This window comes from Balaenoptera acutorostrata, chromosome 13, assembly GCF_949987535.1.
Source record: "Balaenoptera acutorostrata chromosome 13, mBalAcu1.1, whole genome shotgun sequence".
Lineage (NCBI taxonomy): Eukaryota > Metazoa > Chordata > Mammalia > Artiodactyla > Balaenopteridae > Balaenoptera > Balaenoptera acutorostrata.
This window is the reverse complement of record NC_080076.1, coordinates 86,501,027-86,523,180: the sequence shown is the minus strand read 5'-3', so window position 1 is coordinate 86,523,180 and position 22,154 is coordinate 86,501,027. Positions and strand designations below refer to the sequence as shown.

General features: G+C 52.2%; 1 protein-coding gene across 4 annotated transcripts in view; it reads left to right on the top strand.

Annotated features, from left to right (window-relative positions):
• Positions 1–5,391: 5,391 nt before the first annotated feature.
• ABCB9 (ATP binding cassette subfamily B member 9) overlaps positions 5,392–22,154 on the top strand; it is a 29,195-nt gene continuing 12,432 nt past the window's right edge. The window contains exons 1-6 of one of the 4 annotated variants that reach the window (XM_007189596.2): positions 7,768–7,918; positions 8,190–8,212; positions 13,684–14,368; positions 18,346–18,460; positions 19,044–19,174; positions 20,115–20,320. In XM_007189596.2, the coding sequence (XP_007189658.1) occupies positions 13,768–14,368; positions 18,346–18,460; positions 19,044–19,174; positions 20,115–20,320 (1,053 nt within the window). In that variant the 5' untranslated portion in view covers positions 7,768–7,918; positions 8,190–8,212; positions 13,684–13,767. Of the gene's footprint in view, positions 5,476–7,767; positions 7,931–8,189; positions 8,213–13,683; positions 14,369–18,345; positions 18,461–19,043; positions 19,175–20,114; positions 20,321–22,154 lie in introns of those variants that run through there. The other 3 variants (XM_057527432.1, XM_007189595.2, XM_028168351.2) reach the window with 3 other exon arrangements.

The following is a 22,154-nucleotide window of genomic DNA, read 5'->3' as shown; positions in this document are numbered from 1 at the left end:
CAGGACGATGCTCCCGGCCGGGTTGGGGCTGGCAGCCTCCGCTGGGAGCACGCGGCCTTCTCGTTCCGCTTCAGAGTTTCTCCATCCACGAGGCGGGAATTAATTGTCCCGCTTTACAGATAGGTGAACTGAGTCACACATTCACAGGACGTGGAGAAGTAGAGACTCGGGATCTCAAGATCCTCTGCTTAAACGCTGGCTCCCTTTTCTGCTCGGAGGTTTTGAAGAACCAGCGAACGCCACGAGGACAGAGCTCTAGGGTCTGACCTCGTTCCCTCCAACTGCTCTCCAGTTTTGTGCGTCTGAGCTTGGGTTTAGCATTTATCCCGCGTCCTTGCCCGGCGCTCCCGTTGCCAACGCCACAGTCTCTTAGGGTTCGCCGCGGATCGCCCCAGTGAGTGTCCCTACGAAAACGCTCCGTCCGGTGAGACTTCCGGTGGTGCTCCCGACGGATTCAGGTGTGAATAGGGCGTGGTCGGTCGGTGGCCACACCCAGTGCAACCAGGTTCAAGTTCTGTACAGCCGCGGTGTGAGATTAGTGTATTTCTGTCTTACAGAGCGTGCCCTCCATCCTCGGGGAGACCCATCACAGCACACGCAAGCCATACCTGGGAACCCCGTCATGGTCCGCCATGCATCCCCAAGACCCCGGTCTGCAAAGCCCCGAGAAGAAGCTTGGATGTCAATCCTATTGAGCTGGCAGAACTAAGGCGTGCAGCTGGGGAGGAAGTCTTGACCCCTGGAAATGACCCCTGCCCCCTGCCTTAGAGTTCCCTCCATGGCTCAGCGTGATGCAGGGATGGGGGTGGGGAGGAAGACTCGGGGGCTTTAAGACTCTGGCCCTTACCCTAGATCAACAGGTGACTACAGATGACAGCTGTTGACCGAGGCTCCTCTCTACCGGACCTGAGCTAACACATCTACCACCCACCTTATCTCCGTTCATCCTTACAGCAAACCTTTGAGCTAGGCACTATTATAGCACCGTGTTACAGACGGGGGAACCTGAGGCCCAGAGAGGTGCAGTGACTTGCCCCCTGTCGCTCTCCAGTAAGGGACACATATGGGGTTTGAACCCAACAGTCTGCCCTCTGAGTTCCCTGTTCACCACAATAGGAATTCTCTGAGTGGTGGGATTTTGAGGGATGTTGACTTTTCTCTTTGGGCTTGTTGGCATTTCCTTCCTTCCTTCCTTCCTCCCTCCCTTCCTCTCTCTGTCTCTCTCTCTGTCTCTCTCTTTCTTTCTTTCTTTTTCATATATAAATATATATATATATATTTTGGTCGCACCGTGTGGCTTGCGGGATCTTAGTTCCCCGACCAGGGATCGAACCCATGCCCTCTGCAGTGGAAGCACCGAGACCTAACCACTGGACTGCCAGGGAATTCCCTTGTTGGCATTTTCTTGATAACTCTACTTTCCTTTCCCCATGTGTAGACACAGGTTCACGCTCACACACTCACATCCACAGTCACACAAACACAGCCTTACATGCTCACACATGCTAACACACATTCACACACAATCACACATGCGCTCACACCCTCACACATACCATCAACACACTCACCCTCGCTTGAACACACACAGCATTCCACATACAGTCACAGTCGCACACTCCTATTCATACACCCAATATCTCACACACATGCACACCCGCACAAACGTACTCATCCACACTCACATCCCACACACAGTCACACATACACACACACACACACACACAGGCAACACAGCCCCTGTTCCTTTCTTCTCTAGGGCTCCGCGGCCCACCCCTTGGTCCTGCTGAAGCCCCAGGACCCCAGAAGGAAGATGGGAGACCTCGAAGCCCTGTGGTGCGGTGCCACGCCGTCCTCCCAGCTGTCTCCATCAGCACATTTGGGGGACCAAGGCTCGAGCCAGCCAAGTCTCCCCTCCAGCACCTTGAGGGGCCGGAAGAGGGCCCCTGCTCTCTGGACAGAGCCTGCACAACAGCCTGATTGGTTTTCACACTGGTTGGGCAGGGGCAGCGAGACCCTCCTGTCTGGGAGTGTGGAAGGAGTGCGTGGAAGTGTGTGGAAGTGTGTTTTGAGTGACGGACAAGATCCCTGCCCTTCTGAAGCTTTCAGTCGAGTGGGGGAGACAGGAACAAGCAAGGAGCAGTACGAGATCAGGTTATCCTCGTTCAGTTGTAAGTGCTGGGAAGGCTCTAGGCTGATGGGATGGCGAGTGCCCGGAGGTGGCTGCTTCAGACACGGTGGCCAGGGAAGGCCTCCTGAAGAGTGACATTTCAGCTGAGCTCTTAACTGCTGCAGCGAGATCTGCAGGAAAGGGTTCTAGACAGGGAGACTGACGGGGCAAAGGCCCTGCAGTGGGCTGAGCTTGGCATGCTTGGAGAACAGCAAGAAGCGTACAAGAGGGCAAGTCATAGGGAACGAGGCCAGATGGTATTGAGACCAAATTGGGCTTAGTAGGCCACTGGTAACATTTTGGATTTTACTCTGTTTGCAAAGGGAAGCTGTTTAGTCCTCACAGCAAACCCTATGAGGTAGGAACTATCCCCATTTTACAGATTTGGAAAACGAGGTTCAGATGGCTTGAATGACCCACCAAGGTCACACAGCTCATATGTGGTGGAGTCTGGAATGGAACCCAAGTCTGACTCTGCTGGGTTGTTCCTAAAGGCGCAGCCAGGTCTCTCAGTGCCCCCTCCCCTCCTCAGGTGTGAAATCCAGGTCACTGGGCCACGGAGATCCTGGGGCCCAGCCCAAGCCTCCTGAAGCTACCAGGCTTCCCCAGGGAGGAGAACGACAGTTGGGGACCTGCTTCCCCCCTCAAGGACCCAGCTCCCCAGCCCAGAGCTGTGTGGCCTGAGAAGGTGATTAAAGTTTTACAGCCATCTTGATTGCCCAGCGATAGTGAAGGGCCCTGCTCTCCAGGAAAGGATCCATTTCCCCAGCTCTGTGTTCATTCCACTCCTAAGTGCCTTCCTTCCCCAGGAGGCCCAGGGGAGACCGGCTCCCCAGGCAGCCACCACGCAGGCTGGACCCGAGCAGCTTCCCCCCCCCCCACACACACGTGCACACCCAGGCTCCCTGGCTAGTATTCTCCTTTTACAGTAGTTTTTGCAAGATAACCGTTTCCTGCTCCTCAGTTTAGACTGGCCCTCCCCATGCCCCATCTCTTCCTTGGAAGCAGAGTCCCCAGCCCCACCCTGCCCCCGCCTGGGCTTGGTCACCACAGGGAACAGCAGCCAGAATATTAATAGTAAGCGCCGAATCAGTACGCTCGTAGCCAGCACTGACGTGCTTTTGTTGACCTTGTGAGGTATTATTATCCCTATTTTACAGATGAGGAAACAGAGGCTCAGTGAAGTACAGGGGCCTGTCCAGGGTCATAAACCTAGTGAGTGCAGAACCAGAATTAGAACACCCATCCTTTGGATTCCAGAGTGATGTGTGTGTGTGTGTGTGTGTGTGTGTGTGTGTGTGTGTGTGTGTGTACGTGTACGTGTATGTATTTGTATATATGTATGGTATGTATGTGTATATATATGTATACATGTGTCTATACATATTCTTTTGAATTGACAGCACACATGCACAAATGGGCACAAATCATAAGTGTACAGTTTGGTGAGTTTTCACAAACTAGACAGCACCCAGATCCCAAAACAGAACATCCCAGCCCTGCAGAAGCCCGCATCCATGTCCCCATCAGTCACTACCCACCTCCCGTGGGTAGTCACTATTTTGACTTCTAAGAGCAAAGATCAGTCTTGCCTGTTCTTGAATTTGATACAAATAAAATCATATAGTATGTATTATTTTGTATACCACTTCTTTCACTCAGCATTATGTTTTTTTTTTTAATTGAAGTATAGTTGATGTACAGTGTGTCAGCTTTTGGTGTTCAGTTATACGTACATATATAATATACATTATTTTTCATTTATATTGTATGTATTCTTTTTCATACTCTTTTCCTTTATGGTTTATTACAGGATATTGAATCTAGTTCCCTTGTTTACCTCTTTTATATATAGTAGTTTGTATCTGCTAATCCCAAACTCCTAATTTATCCTCCCCCACCCCCAGCATTATGTTCTTTTTTTTAAATTAATTAATTAATTTATTTATTGGCTGTGTTGTGTCTTCGTTGCTGCACGTGGGCTTTCTCTAGTTGCGGCGAGTGGGGGCTACTCTTCATTGAGGTGCGCAGGCTTCTCATTGCGGTGGCTTCTCTTGTTGTGGAGCACGGGCTCTAGGCGCACAGTCTTCAGTGGTTGTGGCACGTGGGCTCTGTGGCATGTGGGATCATCCCGGACCAGGGGTTGAACCCATGTCCCCTGCACTGGCAGGCGGATTCTTAACCACTGCACCATCAGGGAAGCCCAACATTATGTTTTTAAGATTCATCTGTGTCATTATGTGTAGCAGTGGCTCATCCTTTTTTCATGGCTGCATAGTATTCCACCTGGTGACCACTCCACCATTCACTGAGTCATTCTACAGTTGATGGACATTTGCATTGTTTCCGGTTTGGTGATGTCATGAATGAAGCTGCTATGAACAATTTTTATTGTGGTTAAAATATACATAACATAAAGTTGGCCATTTAACCAATTTTTTAATAGACTTTATTCTTTAGAACAGTTTTAGGTTCATAGCAAAATGGAGTGGAAAGTACAGAGATTTACCACGTGCTCCCTGCCCCCCTCCCATACAGAGCTTCCCCCACTACAAACATCCCACACCAGATGGTACATTTGTTACAATCGAGTGTCACATTGATGCATCATTATCACCCAAAGTGCATAGTTCACATTAGGGTTCACTCTTGGAGTTGTATATTCTATGGTTTTTGACAATGTGTAGGGCCATATATCTACCATTACGGTATCATACAGAATAGTTTCACTGCCCTGAAAATCCTCTACTCTCTGCCTGTTCATCCCCCCATCCTCCCTTAACCCCTGGCAACCACTGATCCTTTTACTGTCTCCATAGTTTTATCTTTTCCAGAATATGATATAGTTGGAATCATACAGTGTGTAGCCTTTTCCGATTGGCTTCTCTCCCTTAGTAATATGCATTTATGTTTCCTCCATGTCTTTTTTATGGCTTGGTAATTCATTTAGTCTTAGCACTGAGTAATATTCCATTGTCTGAATTACCATTTTATCCATTCACCTACTGAAGGACATCTTGGTTGCTTCCAAGTTTTGGCAATTATGAATAAAGCTGCTATAAACATCTATGTGCAGGTTTTTGTGTGGACATAAATTTTCAACTCGTTTGGGTAAATACGAAGGAGCATGATTGCTGGGTCGTATGGTAGAAGTATGTTTAGTTTCATAAGAAGCCGCCAAACTGTCTTCCAAAGTAACTGTGCTGTTTTGCATTCCCACCAGCAATGAAGGAGAGTTCCTGTTTCTCCACATCTTCGTCAGCATTTGGTGTTGTCACTGTTTTGGATTTTGGCCATTCTATTAGGTATGTAATAGTATCTCATTGTTGTTTTAATTTGCAATTTTCTAATGACAAATTACGTTGAGCATCTTTTCATGTTTATTTTTCATCTGTGTATTTCATTTGGTGAGGTGTCTGTTCAGGTCTTTTCCCTCTTTTTAAATCAGGTTATTTGCTTTCTTATTGTTGAGCTTTAAGAGTTCTTTGTATATTTTGGATAACAGTCCTTTATCAGATATATTTTCTCCCAGTCTGTGGCTTATCTTCTCATTCCCTTGACAATATCTTTTGCAGAGTGGAAGTTTTTAATTTTAATGAAGTCTAGCTTATCAATTCTTTCTTTCATGGATCATGCCTCTGTATTACATGTAAAAAATCATCTCCATGCCCAAGAAAATCTAGATTTTCTCCTAGGTTATCTTGTAGGAGTTTTATAGTTTTGTGTTTTACATTTAGGTCTATGATCCATCTTGAGTTAATTTTTGTGAAAGGTGTAAGGTCTGTGTCAAGATTTTTTTTTTTTTTGCATGTGTATGTCCAGTTGTTTCAGCACCGTTTGTTGCAAAGCACCATTTGTCTTTTCTCCACTGTATTGCCTTTACTCCTTTGTCGGAGATCAGTTGACTATATTTATATGGGTCTATTTCTGGGCTCTCTATTCTGTCCCATTGATCTATTTTTCTTTTGTCAACACCACACTGTCCTGATTACTGCAGCTTTATAGTACGTCTTGAAGTCGGGTAGTGTCAGTGCACTGCATTTGTTTTGCTCCTTCAATATTGTGTTGGCTATTTTCACACAGCAAAAATAACAGAGCCTGGATTTGGCCCCAGACCTGAGTCATTCTAGCTTTTGGATGATCCATCCAAGAGCTTTTCTTCATGCACAATTATATATTTGCTTTTGCTTTTGCACAAACAGTATCACACTTCAACTTGATTCTACCCCTTGTTTTTTACTCAGTAGATTTTGGAGGTCATTTCATACCTTTAGGTAACATTTGTGTATGGATAGATACATAGATCTTTTTCCCCCCATGCTACAGGGTATTCTTCTGAGCGATGCTCTGTAATTATTTGGCCAGTTCCCTACGGAAGGGTATTTAGGTTATTTCCAGACTTTTGCTACTCCAGTGACTATCTGCAAACTAGTATCTTCACTCCCTCCACAAGTCTATCTATAGAAGAAATTCCTACTGGGTCAGGAAAAAAAAAGTGCATTTACAATTCTGCACTTTGCCAAATTGCCCTTGAAGGAGGCTGTCCCATGTCAGGAGCAGAGACTGTTTTAAATTCAGAGAGCATTTTTAGCCTCTGACCGGAGGCTGGAGAGATGGGGGTATATCTTGCCTCACCTGCCGCCCCTCTGGGCTTGACCTACTCTCCTCAGCTCTTGGTTCAGGCCACACTGATCCCTTTTCTGTTCCTCAAATGCCAGGTGAGTTCCCACCTCAGAGTCTTTCCACTGGCAGTTCCTTTCACGTAGAATGCTCTCCCCCCAGACCTCTCCATGGCTCCCTCCTTCTCACCTTTCACCTCTCTCAGGGAGCCCTTCCCTGTTAAAGAAGCCCCATGGCACTTTCCATTGCCTCACCCAGTTTTATTTCCTTTACAGGAAATAAATCATACTTGGCACCACATGAAATTATGTATTTACTTGTTGGTTTTCTATCTCCCCCACCCCGCGAAGGTTGGGAGTTTTCCGTCTTTTTTCACACACAGCACCCAGCAGCTAGCCCCTAGCGATCACTGAGTACATACGGCTGTCTCCCTCTCCCAATCCCCACCACCCTGGCTCTGTTTTTCTCCATGAAATGTATTCCCTTCCAACAGGTATAATTTACTTATTCATTATGTGTATCGCCTGACTCCCTCACTAGAATGTCAGCTCCAGAAGGGCAAGGATCTCGTTTTGTTCCCTGTAGCATCGCAAACGCTTAGAATGGTGCACGGCACATAGTAGGTGCCTTTCAACAAATATTGGTCGAATGAATGAAGGAATGAGGATCATAACCTCCATCCTCCAAGGTTGGCAGGTAGTCCCTCCAGAGGAAGAGGACGGTTAAAGAGCAGGCGCCCCCAGCAGGTGTGGCCGTTTCCCTCTGCTCAGAACGGGCCTGAGGTCTCCAGCGGCGGAGCACCGAGCGGAAGAGCCTGGCCCTGCGGATGGGGGCGGGGCTCGTCGCAGGTGGGCGGTGGCTAGCCGTGGTCACGCCCCCACGAAGGCCCCGTCCACCAGGAGGCCCCGCCCCGCCCGTCAGCTGGCCTGTGTGCCCGCCCCCCTCCGCTCCGACCTTGCTGCTGCGCAGCCGGGGGCGGGAGGCCCTGAGGAGAAGCGGGAGGAGGGAGAGACGGGAGGGGTGGAGCGAGCGGGGCGCCGGGCGCTGTCTCCAATGAACCGCGCGGAACCCGCGCCCCTGAGGACCCCAGCCCGCTGCGCCCCCTCCCCACGGCTCACCTGGTGCCAGGTAAGGTGACAGGTAAGAGTGCGGGGCCCGGGACCCCCGACCCGGCTCTTTCTCAAGTCGAGGTGCCAGGCCGGGCACAGGCTGGAGGGACATTTGGCTCTCCCTGCCCCGGGGATGGAGTAGGCATCTCAGCTGAAGGTGGGAGCCTTCCTGGGCCCCCGCCCTGGTACCCTAGCACCCGCAGCCGCAGGTCCCAGCCCCCCACCCTGCAGCATCCTTTCCACGCCGCAGGGAGAATGTTGCTTTTTTTTTTTTTTTTTTAACCATTCAGGTGCCGCCACCTCTTGGAAAATGGTGAGGGTGCCTTTTGGCGTGGATCCTGGGATGGCTGTTCTCCCCCCAGGACCGGACTGGAGCCTCTTCTGAGGGCTCCCCACACCCTACAGCGGTGCCTGCCCACAGATCCTGAGAGGCTGGCTATGTCAGAAGCCTGGGAGCAGGCCTAGACCTGCCGACCTTGGCAAACCCCTTCCCCTCAGTCCCCCCAGCTGGCCAGTGGGCTGACCCTTCTCTGCATCCCCCGAGGCAGTTAGGCCTGTGGCTTCCCAAGGGCCTCTCCCTTATTTCTAGTTCTTTGTTAAAACAGGGTGCCCCCTCCCCAGACATGACGTTAATTCAGACAGCTTTAAGCTGGTCTGACAGGACTCCCCCCGCCCTGGAGTTAGGCTGGCCTCAGTTCCCCTGCTTCAGGTGGGCAGGTGCCAGGTGACAAGAGGAGGACGGCAGGAAGGCCACAGTGACTCCCCAGTTTGCCTCACCTAGAGCAGTGAGTTATCTGAAACAACTTCCCCAAGTGCCAGTGTGGGATGTGCGGGCTCAGCAAGGGTGGGAGTCAGGATGGAATAACGTGGACTCAGCTGAGTCCTGGCCCTGCATCCGGAGACCCCACAATGACACTGTCCCACAGAACCAGCCCCAGTCAGCTGGGTGATGACTGCTTTGGGGTGAAAAGGTCACCCCCAAAGTTGGGGGAGAACTGAGCTGCGTGGGCCCCCCAGGTCCTTCAGGACCCTTTCTTGGGAGCCCTGAATAGCCTGGGCCCAGAGAGTGAAGTGTGGGGTTTCACCTCTGCCTTTGCCTATTCTCTTCAGGTCATTTGACATCCCCAAGCCCCCGTTTCCCTATCTGTGAAACGGGAATGATAACCAAGAGAACGTCCCAGAGTAGTGGTGAGGATTAACTGGGATGGGAGGTGACAGGCACTTAGCACATTGTCAAGCACTTAGTAACACCCCATAAACTATAGCTGCTGTGGTTATGATAATAATTGCTATTTGTTATCTCCTGGCTGTTCCAGACTTTCCTTTTGTGCACCTGACAGCTGGAGATGCCCCAACCACCATTTCTTCTACTGGGAAGAAAAGCCTTTGACAGGACCTGCAGTGGGGATGCGGTCCCTTGCTAATCCTGTGCCATTCCTTAGCTCTTGGGGTCAAGGCGAGTTGACCCTGTCTTCCTGGGCACATCAGGCCCTGGGCAGTGCCTGCTCTGACCTCTGGCCACCACCTTGTCCTTGTCCCTTGGGGCACACACGTCACCCATGTGCCCACGATTTGCCCTCCAGCTCCACCTGGCCAAGCCCAGTTGCGTCCTCCAGGTCAGGCAGATGGTGTGCTGGGACATGGCTCCAACCAGCCCGCTGGCCCCCATCCTCCCCTCCTCCCAGTCTTGGCTGGTGGTCTTGTCCCCTTCACTCTCCTGCTCAGTAACTTTAAAAGTAACAGAGTAGTCTGTCCCCACTGAGGGCTGTAACCTGACCCAAGTTGGATTCTGCTCCATCAGAGCCTGGAGTAGGGGGACTCAGCACTTAGGAGCCAGGGACCCTGGTGCTCTTGCTGCTCTGTCCCCAGCTCACAGGGTGACCTGAGACAAGCCCCTCTCCCTCCCTCTCTGGGCCTTAGTTTCCCCATCTGTAAAACGTGGTTCAAATAGTCTGTGATGCTGGAGTGCAAAATTTTCTTTTATTCCAGTGAAGAAGATAAACAGCTGGGGCTCCCAGGTGGGTGGTTGTCAAATGACATTACCCGAAGTGGAGGGTGTCGGGAAGGGACTGACCCGGTGACTGGGAGTGGGGATGGGGAGAGCTGGCCAAGCCCCTGGGCTGCTCTCTGGCAGATCTGCCTCCTGTCCCACTTCTGAATCCCAGCTCCTTCCCGGCAGCTAAGGGACTCCTTGTACCCACCAAGAGGTGAGTTGCAGCCAAGGTGGCTGACGGGGCCCAGGCAGCCGGCAGTAGCTTGGCCAGGAGGCCTGGTGAGGCACCCGGCCAAGAGCATCCCTCCCTGGGCTCCGACTCACACTCACCCACTTGCTGGCTCCTCGAGGCCTCTGCATTGCAGCAGATAGGAGCCTGCGCTGGCAGCCCAGCCAGGGCTGGGGGTGGAACAAGGGCCTGGGCAGGGGGTGTCTGTTCCCCTGTCCCCACCTTCACTCCCTCCCCTGCCCTTGTTCCCAGTCAGCCCTGGCTTCCCTTGGAGAGGCAGCTGCTGACAAAGCAACTGTCTTCTCTAGGACATACTTGAGTCTTCCTAGAAGTGCTGTGGTGACAGCAGGGCCCAGGCTTGGGGACCGTCACGCCCGTGGGTCCCCTCTGCATCTCAGACCCTCCTGAGCATCGTTAAAGGTCTTGCCTACCCCTGAGATGCTGTTTTGAAGAATTATGCCTTTGGAGTTGAGAGCACAGATTTTGGAACTCGAAGGCCTTGGTTCACATCCCAGGTGTGCCACTTCCTAGCTGTGTGACCTGGGGCAGGTCACTTAACCTCTCTGCGCCTCAATTTTCTCACCTGAAAATGGGGATAATAATAGAACATACCTCATAGGATTCTTGTGAGGATGAATGCGTGTAAATCACTCAGAACAGTGCCAGGTGCACGATAACATCAATAAGTGTCAGCTCTTGTTACTGTTGCTGCTGTCCTTGTCACTGTTGTCACTGTGTGTCATCAGTTCTGCTTCTTAGCTGAGCCCCCTCTGGTATAGACTCTATTCTCCTTCAATGAATACTCTCTGTTAGCACTTGCTATATGTATATATATATATATTTTTTTAATTGAAGTATAGTTGATTTACAATGTTGTGTTAGTTTCTGGTGTACAGCAAAGTGATTCAGTTATCCATATATATACATATTCTTTTTCATATTCTTTTCCATTATGCTTTATTACAGGATATTGGATATAGTTCCCTGTGCTATACAGTAGGACCTTGTTGTTTATCTGTTTTATATACAGTAGTTTGTATCTGCTAGTCCCAAACGCCTAATTTATCCCTTCCCCACCTTTTGGTAACCACAAGTCTGTTTTCTATGTCTGTGAGTCTGTTTCTGTTTCATAAATATTTGTGTCATATTTTAGATTCCACATATAAGTGATATCATATGGTATTTGTCTTTCTCTTTCTGACTCACTTCACTTAGTATGATAATCTCTAGGTCCATCCACGTTGCTGCAAAGGGCATTATTTCATTCTTTTTTATGGCTGAGTAGTATTCCATTGTGTATATGTACCACATCTTCTTTATCCATTCATCTGTCGATGGACATTTAGGTTGCTTCCGTGTCTTGGCTGCTGTGAGTAAGGACCTGCTATATCGACAAGCATTTTAGCTTAGCAGTTTAGAGCCCAGCTTTTGGAACTAGACAGCTCTGTGTTCAAATGCCGGCTCTGCTGCTCACCAGCTGTGTGATCTTTGGCAAGTTATTAGCTTCTCTGGGCCTCAGTTTCTCCATCAGCTAAATGGGGATGATAATAGTGTAAATCTCGCAAAGTTGCTGTGAGGATTAAATAAGCAGACACGTACAAAGCACGTGACCCACATAAAGGGCGGGGCTGCTAGGAAGGGCTGTGCTGCGTAACTGTTTGCTTGTAGTAATTGGGCACCTGCTGTGTGTCAGGCATGCGGTACCGAGATTGTGAGTCAGGTGCTGGGACCCTTCACACACTGGCTCGAGTCCTGGCTTGGGCCTTTGTTGGCTGAGTGATATGGGCCATGTGCTTTTGCCTCTGTGTGCCTCAGTTTCCCCAGCTGTAAATGGGAATGTGGAAGCACCGGCCTCATGTGGGGTTGTGTGCGGTTTCTGACATTGGTCTGAGCACTGGAGCTGTGGGGGGAGAGGGTCTCTCTGTCTGGCCCCCGTTCCCAGTCACTACTCACAGTCACCCCTCCTGTTGCTCTGCACCTCTCCCCTCTGCTGGGGACTCCAGAGCTTTGCCCATTTTGCACATGGGGCAACAAAGACCCCAGGGGAGAAAGGGACGAACCCAAGTCATGAGGTGGCACTCAGGAGCACACCCAGTCTGGTCCCAGTCCTGTCCCGGACAAGCCCCACTCCCAAACTCAGGCCCCCAGGCCCACCTCCCTCCGTGTCTCTGCAGCTCCTGGCATCTCCCAGGCCCTGGTCCAGGCCTGAAGGACCCAACGTGGGACGTACCTTAGGCAAAGCAGACATCACGCTCCAGAAAACCACAAGGGGCTAGGGCTGAGGGCGAGGGGCAACCTGGGCTGGAGGAAAAGATTCTGGAAACTTCCAGGCAGATACAAAAGTCTCTGGGTTGCTCACGGGCCTGCAGAGACCCCTTCTTGGTCTAAGAGGGTTCAGGTTTATTTGGGGAGACTGAAGGCCTGGTGTGGGGAGGAGGGAAGTGGACAAACGTTTATTAAGCATGCACTATATGTAGTAACAATCAGTAGCAATTATTACGGGCTCGGCACTGTGCCCAGACCTGATGTTCACATATTAAACCTCCTGCTAACATTTTACAAAAGAAGAAACAGGTTCAGAGAAATTAATGATTATAGTAGTAGTAGCGGTAGTGGTCATAAGACAATGACTCTTCATTACATCCTTTGCTGATCTCAGTTTCATCTGCAGAGCCCTGCACATCCCAGCGCCCTCACCTCTCTGACCTCATGGGGCCTCTTTGCCTCCCTCAAGCCACATGTTCCTACCTCAGGCTCTGGCGTTGTCTGTTCCACCTGTCCAAAATGCTTTTCCCCCAGATCTCCACGTGGCAGACTCCCTCACCTCTTTCAGTCTTACTCAAGGGTTACCTTCACAGCGAGGTCTTCCCTGGCCCCCTATTTATTTATTTGTTTGTTTGTTTATTTTTGTCTGTGTTGGGTCTTCGTTGCTGCGCACGGGCTGTCTCTAGTTGTGGTGAGCGGGGGCTACTCTTCGTTGCAGTGTGCGGGCTTCTCATTGCGGTAGCTTCTCTTGTTGCGGAGCACGGGCTCTAGGCACGCGGGCTCAGTAGTTGTGGCGCATGGGCTTAGTTGCTCCGCGGCATGTGGGATCTTCCCGGACCAGGGCTCGAACTCATGTCCCCTGTGTTGGCAGGCGGATTCTTAACCACTGCGCCACCAGGGAAGCCCTGGTCTACTATTTAAAATTGCCCTCACCACCCCTCATGGCCCCTCGTTCCTCACACCCCAGCCCTATCTCTTAACATACTGTATCATTTAGTTATTATGTTTATTATCTGTCTCTGACATGAGTGTCTCATCTCCACAAGAGCAGGGATCTTTGTTATTTTTGTTCACTGTTAAATCCCCAGTGCAAAGAAGAGAGTCTGGCCCACAGAGGGTGCTCGGTAAATATTCCTTGAATGAGTGGAACCGTCACAATACCTCTGTGAAGTCAGTATTCTTGTCACTGCCATTTTACAGATGAGGAATCTGAGGCTCAGAGATGTCAGGTGACTTGCCCAAGGTCACACAGCCAACAAGTAGCACACCTGAACCTCTTGCCCTGTTGCCCCTACAGGTCTGGCCTCGCCCCACAGACAATGGCCTTGCCCGCATGAGCTAGAGCCTGCCCCTCGGTGCCTGCCCACCACCCGCCAGCAGGATGCAGCTGTGGAAGGCAGTGGTGGTGACCCTGGCCTTCATGAGCTTGGACGTCGGCATGACCACGGCCATCTACGTCCTCAGCCACCTGGACCGCAGCCTGCTGGAGGACATCAGGCACTTCAACATCTTTGACTCGGTGCTGGACCTCTGGGCGGCCTGCCTGTACCGCAGCTGCCTGCTGCTGGGGGCCACCATCGGTGTGGCCAAGAACAGCACCCTGGGGCCCCGGCGGCTGCGGGCCTCGTGGACGGTCATCGCCCTCGTGTGCCTCTTTGCGGGCATCTACACCATGGTGAAGCTGCTGCTCTTCTCCGAGGTACGCAAGCCGGTCCGGGACCCATGGTTCTGGGCCCTCTTCGTGTGGACCTACATCTCACTCGCTGCGTCCTTCCTGCTCTGGTGGCTGCTGTCCACAGTGCAGCCGGACGCCAAGGCCGTCGAGCGGGGGGCGGGGGCCGAGGCCGAGGGCCTCCCTGGGGAGGACCGGCCCGCGTCTGAGCAGGCCTCCGGGGCCACGCTGCAGAAGCTGCTGTCCTACACCAAGCCCGACATCGCCTTCCTCGTGGCCGCCTCCTTCTTCCTCATCATGGCAGCACTGGGTAAGCGAGGGCCCTCTTCTTTCCTCTCAGATTTTAACATCTTACTTACGTGGTTCAGACATCAAATTGATAGGCAAAGGTAAACATTGAGAGTTTCACTCCTGATTCTGCTCCTGGCTACCCTGGTCCCTGTGCCCGGGGCTAACTACAGAAAAAGCTTCCGGAAGCTTCCACGTGGGCAGGAAACCACTTTTATTCCTTTCTTGTATATGCTTCCAGCATTTCCTTATGCGGCTACAAGCAAATAAGTACACGTCACTCTTCCCACCTCTTACACTCCATTCTGTGTCTTGTTTTTCTCACTTAACAATATATCCTGGGATTTTTCCAATCAGTATCTCATTCTTTTATTTGGCTGCGTAATACTGCACTGTGTGTATGTACCATAGATTATTTAGTCGGTCTCCCATTGTTGGACTTGGGTTGTTTTGAGTCTTTTTCTCTTGTTCATACATGTTTCGTATAAATGTGGATATATCTGTAGGATAAGTTCCTAGAAATGGCATTTATAGGTTCAAAGCATTTTTTGTAATGAAGCAGAATAGAATAGAGCCATCAGGGTATGTAGTCTGTGGTAAGATTAAGTATTGTTTTGTGAAACTTTTATTTTAGTTGTGTGCACCGGTGTGTGTGTCCTGGTTGGTGGTGTAAATTGTATCTGTTACTGTGGATCTGGTCCAAACAGTTTGAAAGCAACACTCCAGCAACGTGGGTGGGAAGGGACATCACAGGGTGGAAACTCCACGGGTTCCGGGGGTGACAAGGCCCAGGTACCAATCCCAGCCCTGCTCCGGGCCCGGCTGTGTGACCGCGGGCAAGTGCTCAAACCTTTCAGAGCCTCACTTCCTCCTTCTGTGAAATGGGGATTGGGAGCATCCTTATCCCAAGGTGTTGTAAAGTTTGAATAAAAAGACAGAGAGGAGCAGGACAGGTACAGAGCTTGGTACGGCATGATGAGTACAGGAAGGTTAGCTGCTATGAGTCGTTACATGTTTAACTCCCAGGGACAGTCTGGGAGTAGCCACAAAGCCAGAGCGATCTCAAAGAGGACAGGCGAACCCCAGAACCCATTTCCTCGTACCATCCATCCTCCACCCTCTCAGTCCCGGCCCCTTAACCGCTGTGTGATTTTAGGCAAGTTACTTAACCTCTCTAAGTCTCATCTCGTCATCTGTAAAATGGGCATCAGCAGTTGCGGGGTTGTGAGGTTCAGTGAGTTAATCCGAGTAAGACACCTCGGACAGCTCGTGGCACATAGAAAGCTCCCAGTAAATTTTAGTGGCCGTGAGTGTTGGAATGACCCCTTTTCATTTAACCAGATAGTTTCTCCTACTCATGCTTCAAGGCCCAAATGTCTGCTCCTGAGACGCCTACTCAGATTCTGCCAACCGTGGCCCTTAATTACAGCATTGGTGACATGAAAATCCCGCGTCCACTCTCCTATCTCCCCTTCCAGGCTTTGAGCCCCTCGCGGACAGGGGCCAGGTCTGACTCATCCAGGGCCCCTGATACCTGGCACAGAATCAGATTCACTGAGTGAATGAATGAATGAATGAATGACCGTCCTGCCTGGGTTGGCAGATGTTGCCCCCACGGCCTCGTTTTCCCTGCCTGCCAGGGTGCTGTTGTCAGCTGGTGTGCCCTTAGGGAATACAGATGTCCTCAAATACAGCCGAGCAGACTGCACCAGCCTGCAGGATTATGTCAAGGTTATGGGCTTCAACTTGAAATCAGGCCCCCCGACTTCATCAGTAATTTTAATCAAGTTTACTTAACGTGGCCAAGCTTCGGCTTCTCATCCTGCAATGAGGGCTTCTTCAGGTTATTGTGAAAATTAAATGAGGTGAAGCACAGTGCCTGGCAAAACTAGGTACTTCTTCATAAAAGTTAGGTACTGTGATTATTAACAATTATTTTTCAATCAGCAAGCATCCAGTAGGGTTCAGCTTTTTCTGAAACCTTATAATCTAAAAGAACAACCACCCATTGTGAAAAAAAAATGGTTAGTTTTAGTGCTGAGTATCTCCCGTTGAGATATGGATTTCATGGCAACCTAACTACAATAACCTTGGGCAAATGACTTAGCCTCTCTGAGCCTCAGTTTCCTCATCTGTAAAATGGGGAGAATGATAATAGACCACCTATGGGATTATTGGGAAACATTTGAGACTTGAAAGAGATGAGGGAGCAGCTATCTGGGGTAACAGTGCTCCAGGCAAAGGGAACAACCCGTGCAAAGGTCCTGAGGCAGGAAGGTGCCTGATTGTTAAAGGAAAAGCAGAGAGGCCAGCGCAGCTGGAGCAGAGGGAGTGGGGGGAGAGAAGAAGATGAGGCAGCTCAGTAGCAGGGCCCAGTCGTGCAGGGTGCCGTCAGCCACTGTAAGGCCTTTGACTTTGATCCTGGATGAGATGATCTGCCTTGGGTTTCACAGGCTCCCACTGTCCGTTGAGTGGAGAACAGGCTGATGGGGATAAAGGTGGCAGCAGGGGGAACCAGGGGTTTGCTGAGATAGTCCAAACGAGGTTGACAAACCCGGGTGGGGCAGTAGAGGCAGAAAATTCTGGAAATATTTTGAAGGTGGAGCCACAGGATTTGTTGATGGACTAGAGAGTTTCACCTGGTTCTTGGGCAGATTGGACAAAAGAGTTTGCGTACCTGCTTAGCACAGCACCCTACCCAGCAAGGGCTCCATAAACGTCCATGGTGGTTAATATCATCACTGGTGCTTGCTGGAATCATAATGCTGCTAGAGCTCGCTGATGCCCTTTACTTCCTTGTGGGTAAACTGAGGCAGAGATTCAGCTGAGGTAGAACTTCACAGGGGTGGCTGGAGACCCCATCTGGCCAAGGACACAGGGGAGACAGAGGCCCTCTCGGCTGCCGCCTTGTGGTCCCTGCGCTGAGACCAGCAGAGGGCGCCAGAACGCCATGGAAGGCCTCACTGTCCTGGGTGAGCCAGCCCTGCAGAGCTGACCAGGGAAGGGCCTGCCCCACCTGCCCAGGGTTCATTCATTGACCTTTATTGAGTGACTCCTGTATGCCCAGCCCTGAGCCAGGCTATGGCTGCTGAAAGAGCTGCAGTGAAAACAGGGGACACAGCCTGGTCTGACCACCTTCTATTCCGTGTCCATCATTTCCATAAGATGGGAGCGGGCATTTATTCTGGGTTATTGGGAGGGAAGGCACAAGGAGCGAGCCCCCACATTGGAAGCTAATTTGGGTTTGAGTCCTGGCCCTTCCTCTTAATTGCTATGGGACCTTCGGCGAATTACTCAGCCTCTCTGAGTCTCCCATTCCACCTCTGTGAAATGGGGTGACATCCCTGCCCAATGCCCCCCTCCCCACGTCCACCCAGGATTGTTGTGAAGATATAGCAGGACATATGGGTAAGAAATTATCTGACAAACTGTAAAGTGCCCCATCAAGAGGGGTGGGGTGGCAATTTCCAGCATTGCTCAGAACCAGAATATCAACATACTCTGAGGGTCTAGAATTTGGACTCTGAACCCTCGGCCAGAGAGAAGAAGGAAGTGAACTTTGGCGTCTGTCAGCCACCAATTGTGTGGCTGGGCGAGCGTCAGCTCATCTTTTCAGCTCCACTTTCCTCATCTGTAAAATGGGTGATAACAGAGCCGATTTCAGAGTCCACGTGCAGAGGGGGTGAACTGTCACATGGGAGCCCCTTGACTTTGTGTGCTCGATGCCCAGTCGCCATCATTCACGATAGCACGACCCAGTCTGTATAGATTAAGTAACTCACATTTCCCGTGTTCCTGTTCTCTAAAAAGAGAGGGCATTAAGCAGTGTGGGACCCCTTCCCTGCCCCCTGCCCCGCTGAGAAGCAGGAGTTTGCCTAGAGAGGAAACCCCACGGTGGAGTCAGCACTGTGGGTGGTATGGGGGCTTCCGGAGGCTCAGGAGGAAGGACGTAGGCTCCCCTGGTTGCAGGTGCCCCCTGAGCCCGCCCTGTCTCCACAGGAGAGACCTTCCTCCCCTACTACACGGGCCGGGCCATCGATGGCATCGTCATCCAGAAGAGCATGGAGCAGTTCAGCACGGCCATCATCGTCATGTGTGTGCTGGCCATCGGCAGGTAGCGACCCACGCCCTTCCCCCGCCCGCCCAGGCCTGCCGTGGGGAAGGCGGGCAGGGCCAGCTCCCGAGAGGAAAAGCGGCCAGGGAGGCCCAGGAAATGCCCCTGGGGAGCCTGTGCCTCAGCTGGTCCCCGTGGTAACCAACAACCCAACTGGCTTAGTTCTGCCCCTTTGGTTGAGCCACACCCTAGAGCAACGCCCTTCTGTCCCTACAAATGGCTTCAGTCCTCGGGGTTCCCCTTTCACCAGCACCCTCCCACCCCCCGGCGGTTTTCCAAGCGGGAAACAAGGGCCAGCCTTGTCTGTGCTCTTCTGGAAGGGAGAGGGGTCTGGCTGGCCGAGCTGGGTCCTTCACCCACAGTAAACGCAGTCCCCTCTGTGCCCTCACCTTGGCAGCTCCTGTTGGGATCAGGGAACCCCCGTGGTGGTGCCGGCTCCGGAGAGTGGGCTCGAGGTCGGGGTGCCACCCGGTCTCTGCCCTGCGAGGGGTCCACGCCTGCCAGCAGAGGGGGGTGGCGGGGGGTGGCGGTTGGCTGTCGGAAGGACGTCGTGCTATATATAACATCTCTTATCTGCAATTAGCTCATTTGCCGCAGGTATTCGGGGCGGCATTTTTACCCTCATATTTGCCAGACTGAACATTCGCCTTCGGAACCGTCTCTTCCGCTCGCTGGTATCTCAGGAGACGAGCTTCTTTGACGAGAATCGCACAGGTTGGTCCTCCTCGGGCCTCGGGTGACCTGGGGCTGGGCCCGGCCAGGTGGGCTTGCCTTGCATTGAGGATTTAAGTGGGTACGTCTATGGTCTCAGTCCTGATGGCTTTTCCTGCCTCCAGTTCAGGATGGGGACACCCCGGGAGGCTGGCTTGGGCCTCTGGCCCTGCCTGAGCCCTGGGGAGCTGGCCTGCTGGCTGAGGTTTTGGTGTGAACTGCGGCCGCTGTAGGACCCTCGCTAGACCACCCGATGTCCCTGCAGCAGCCAGGCCTCACCTCCCACTGGCTTGTGGGAAGCACAAGGGCCGGGACTACCCAGGCCTGTGGCCTGAGAGGTCCAGTTCCTATGGGAGTGAGCAGGGCGGACATGCAGGGCAGAGCAGGGAAGACATTACAGCATCCGGCCAAGATCCAGGCTCTGAGGCAGACCAGCCTGGGTGCAAGCCCTGTCACTAACTTCGCCTCTCTGAGCCTCTGTTTTCTCCTCTGTAAGATGGGAACAATAACGGTAGCTGCCCTGTGGGATAGTTGTGAAACTCTTAGCCCAGTATCCAGCAGTCAGTAAAGGGCTTTCTGCTCCTCTCCTCCACAGCCCAGATTGTTATTTCTGTGAGGGAAGAGGGGAGCGACCCCTCTGCCAGTGACAGGGAGGAGACGTGGGTTCGGCTCTGGCTCAGGCACGGACACGCTGTGTGGTGCTGAGCGAGCTTCTTCCCTTTTCTGAGCCTCAGCTGCCTCCTCTGTGCTCTGGGAGGTGTGGAGCTGAAGCACGATGCTGGTGACAAGGCCTGGGCTCAGAGCAGCCCTCAAGGGGCATCTGCTCTTCTTCCCTCCCCACCCCGCCCAGAAGGTGGGGAAGGTCTGGGCTCCCCGAGGGTCCCCTGCCGCTGCCCACAGTGACTCCATTGCCACAGCGGGAGCTGAGCTGCCTGTGTTCCAGGGGACCTCATCTCCCGCCTCACCTCGGACACCACCATGGTCAGCGACCTGGTCTCCCAGAATATCAACATCTTCCTGCGGAACACAGTCAAGGTCACGGGCGTGGTGGTCTTCATGTTCAGCCTCTCCTGGCAGCTCTCCTTGGTCACCTTCATGGGCTTCCCCATCATCATGATGGTGTCTGACGTCTACGGCAAGTACTACAAGGTAGGCCCCGCCTGGTCCCCGCTGGGGTCTGAGCGCTGGCAGCTCCTGAGTGACCCCTTAGGCAGGTTCAGGGGGCCACCAGGGGCTAGTGAAGGACTCATCGTAGGGCTGCATTTGCGTTCATTCACTGGTTCATTTCAGTCATTCAGTGAATATTTATTGAGCACCTACTGCGTCCCAGGCACTGGGATGTATCAATGAAACAGACAGGGCCCCTGCCTTCAGGAGGCTTATATTCTAATAAGAGAAACAGACAATAAATAACAACAATGCTAATAATGAAAATATATAATACAGTAAAAGATCATAACTGCTAAGGAGAAAAATGAAGAGAGAGATTGGGAGCATTGGGGCTGGTTGTAGTTTTAAATAGATCTTTCTGAGAAGGTGGCATTTGAGTAAAGAGGTGGACAGCTCAGGGAAGCACATTCCAAGCAGAGGGCACAGCCAGTGCAAAGGCCCTGAGGTGGGAATGTGCCTGGTGCGTTTGCAGAGCCTCAGGGAGGCCGGTGAGGCCAGAGCCAGGAGTGAGGGGAGAGCAGGGAGGTGACAGGGGCCAGATGGTGTCGGCCTTTGTGGGAAGTTTGGTTTTCACTCTGAGTGCAAAGATTGCTCTCTTTCTATATGTTTGTGTCGGGGGGGAGGGCTCAGGCCCCTGGGAGCGAGGCCCTCGCCCACGATGCAGTGATGGGCAGGCAGCAGTCTCCTCAGGCCGCCCCTTGGCACTGCCTCTGTCAGAAGGGTCAGCCTGTAAGCTAGGCCCCTGCCTCACCTTCCTCCTGCTTCCTGCGATGGTGGGTGCCCCTGAGCCCTAGCGGAGCCAGGCTGGGTTCAGACACTGCAGGCAGCCCTCCCCAGTGCTCCAGGCCTGTGGGGACAGGGACGCTCCTGAGCAGGGGCTTGGACACGTGATCAGCTCAGGGTCCCCAGTTTGGTCGGAACCCTTGGTGCCCATGACCTGAGGCCAGCCCCCAGATGGATCCATTCCCCACAATCCAATGTGTCACCTCTGGCAGAACCCACCACCCCGGAGGGCCCTCTCCCCAGCAGTTCTGGGTCACCGGCCTCACTGTTTTCCTCCCTGAGTAGAAAAAGTAAATATATGAGTTGGAGTTGGAGCCGTTTCCCTTCCACACCGCCCTTCCTGCCTTCCTGCCAGCCCCTGGGAGGGGGAAGGAAACCCTGGAGCTCCCTGCACCAGCCCCGCCTCTGCACACACCTCAGGCCCCACCTTTAAGTTCAACCGGGCAGGACCTCAAAGAAGCCCTGTTTAGGTCTTGTACCTGTGCCCGAATGTGTAGGATACAGCCATTGCCACAAACCACACACATCGCCCGCAGCCAGACATGACTCAAGGCACAGCCTGGCTTCTCCCAGGACGCCTGAGTATACTGCATGCTTCCGATGGCCTGGGCATGACTCGCAGGTCATGGGACATGCCTATGTAGGAGCCTGTCTCAGCCTCCTGGGCAGCCTTCCTGGCTGGTGTGAGATTCTGAGTGTGGTTACTATTGCAAAGCCTGAATAGCGTGGCCCAGGGCGGCTTCTGGAACTCTGCGGGCAGCAGCCTGGTGGTCATGTACTTGGAACCACTTCTCAGCCATCTGTCTCCAGTTATAAGCACACGATGAGGGCAGATTTCATAGCCCGTGGTCTCCACCACCATCTAGAACTTGGCTAGGAGTTCTGGAATCTCTGTGCCAACCCTCAGGCTCTCACCTAATTTAATATATGTTGCTGGATGTAAATGGTGCCTCCTTAATGGTTAGTGTTTCTTGCGTAGTGTACAGCCTGAACAACCATCCAGGGCATCCCTGCTCTTATGCCAACACAG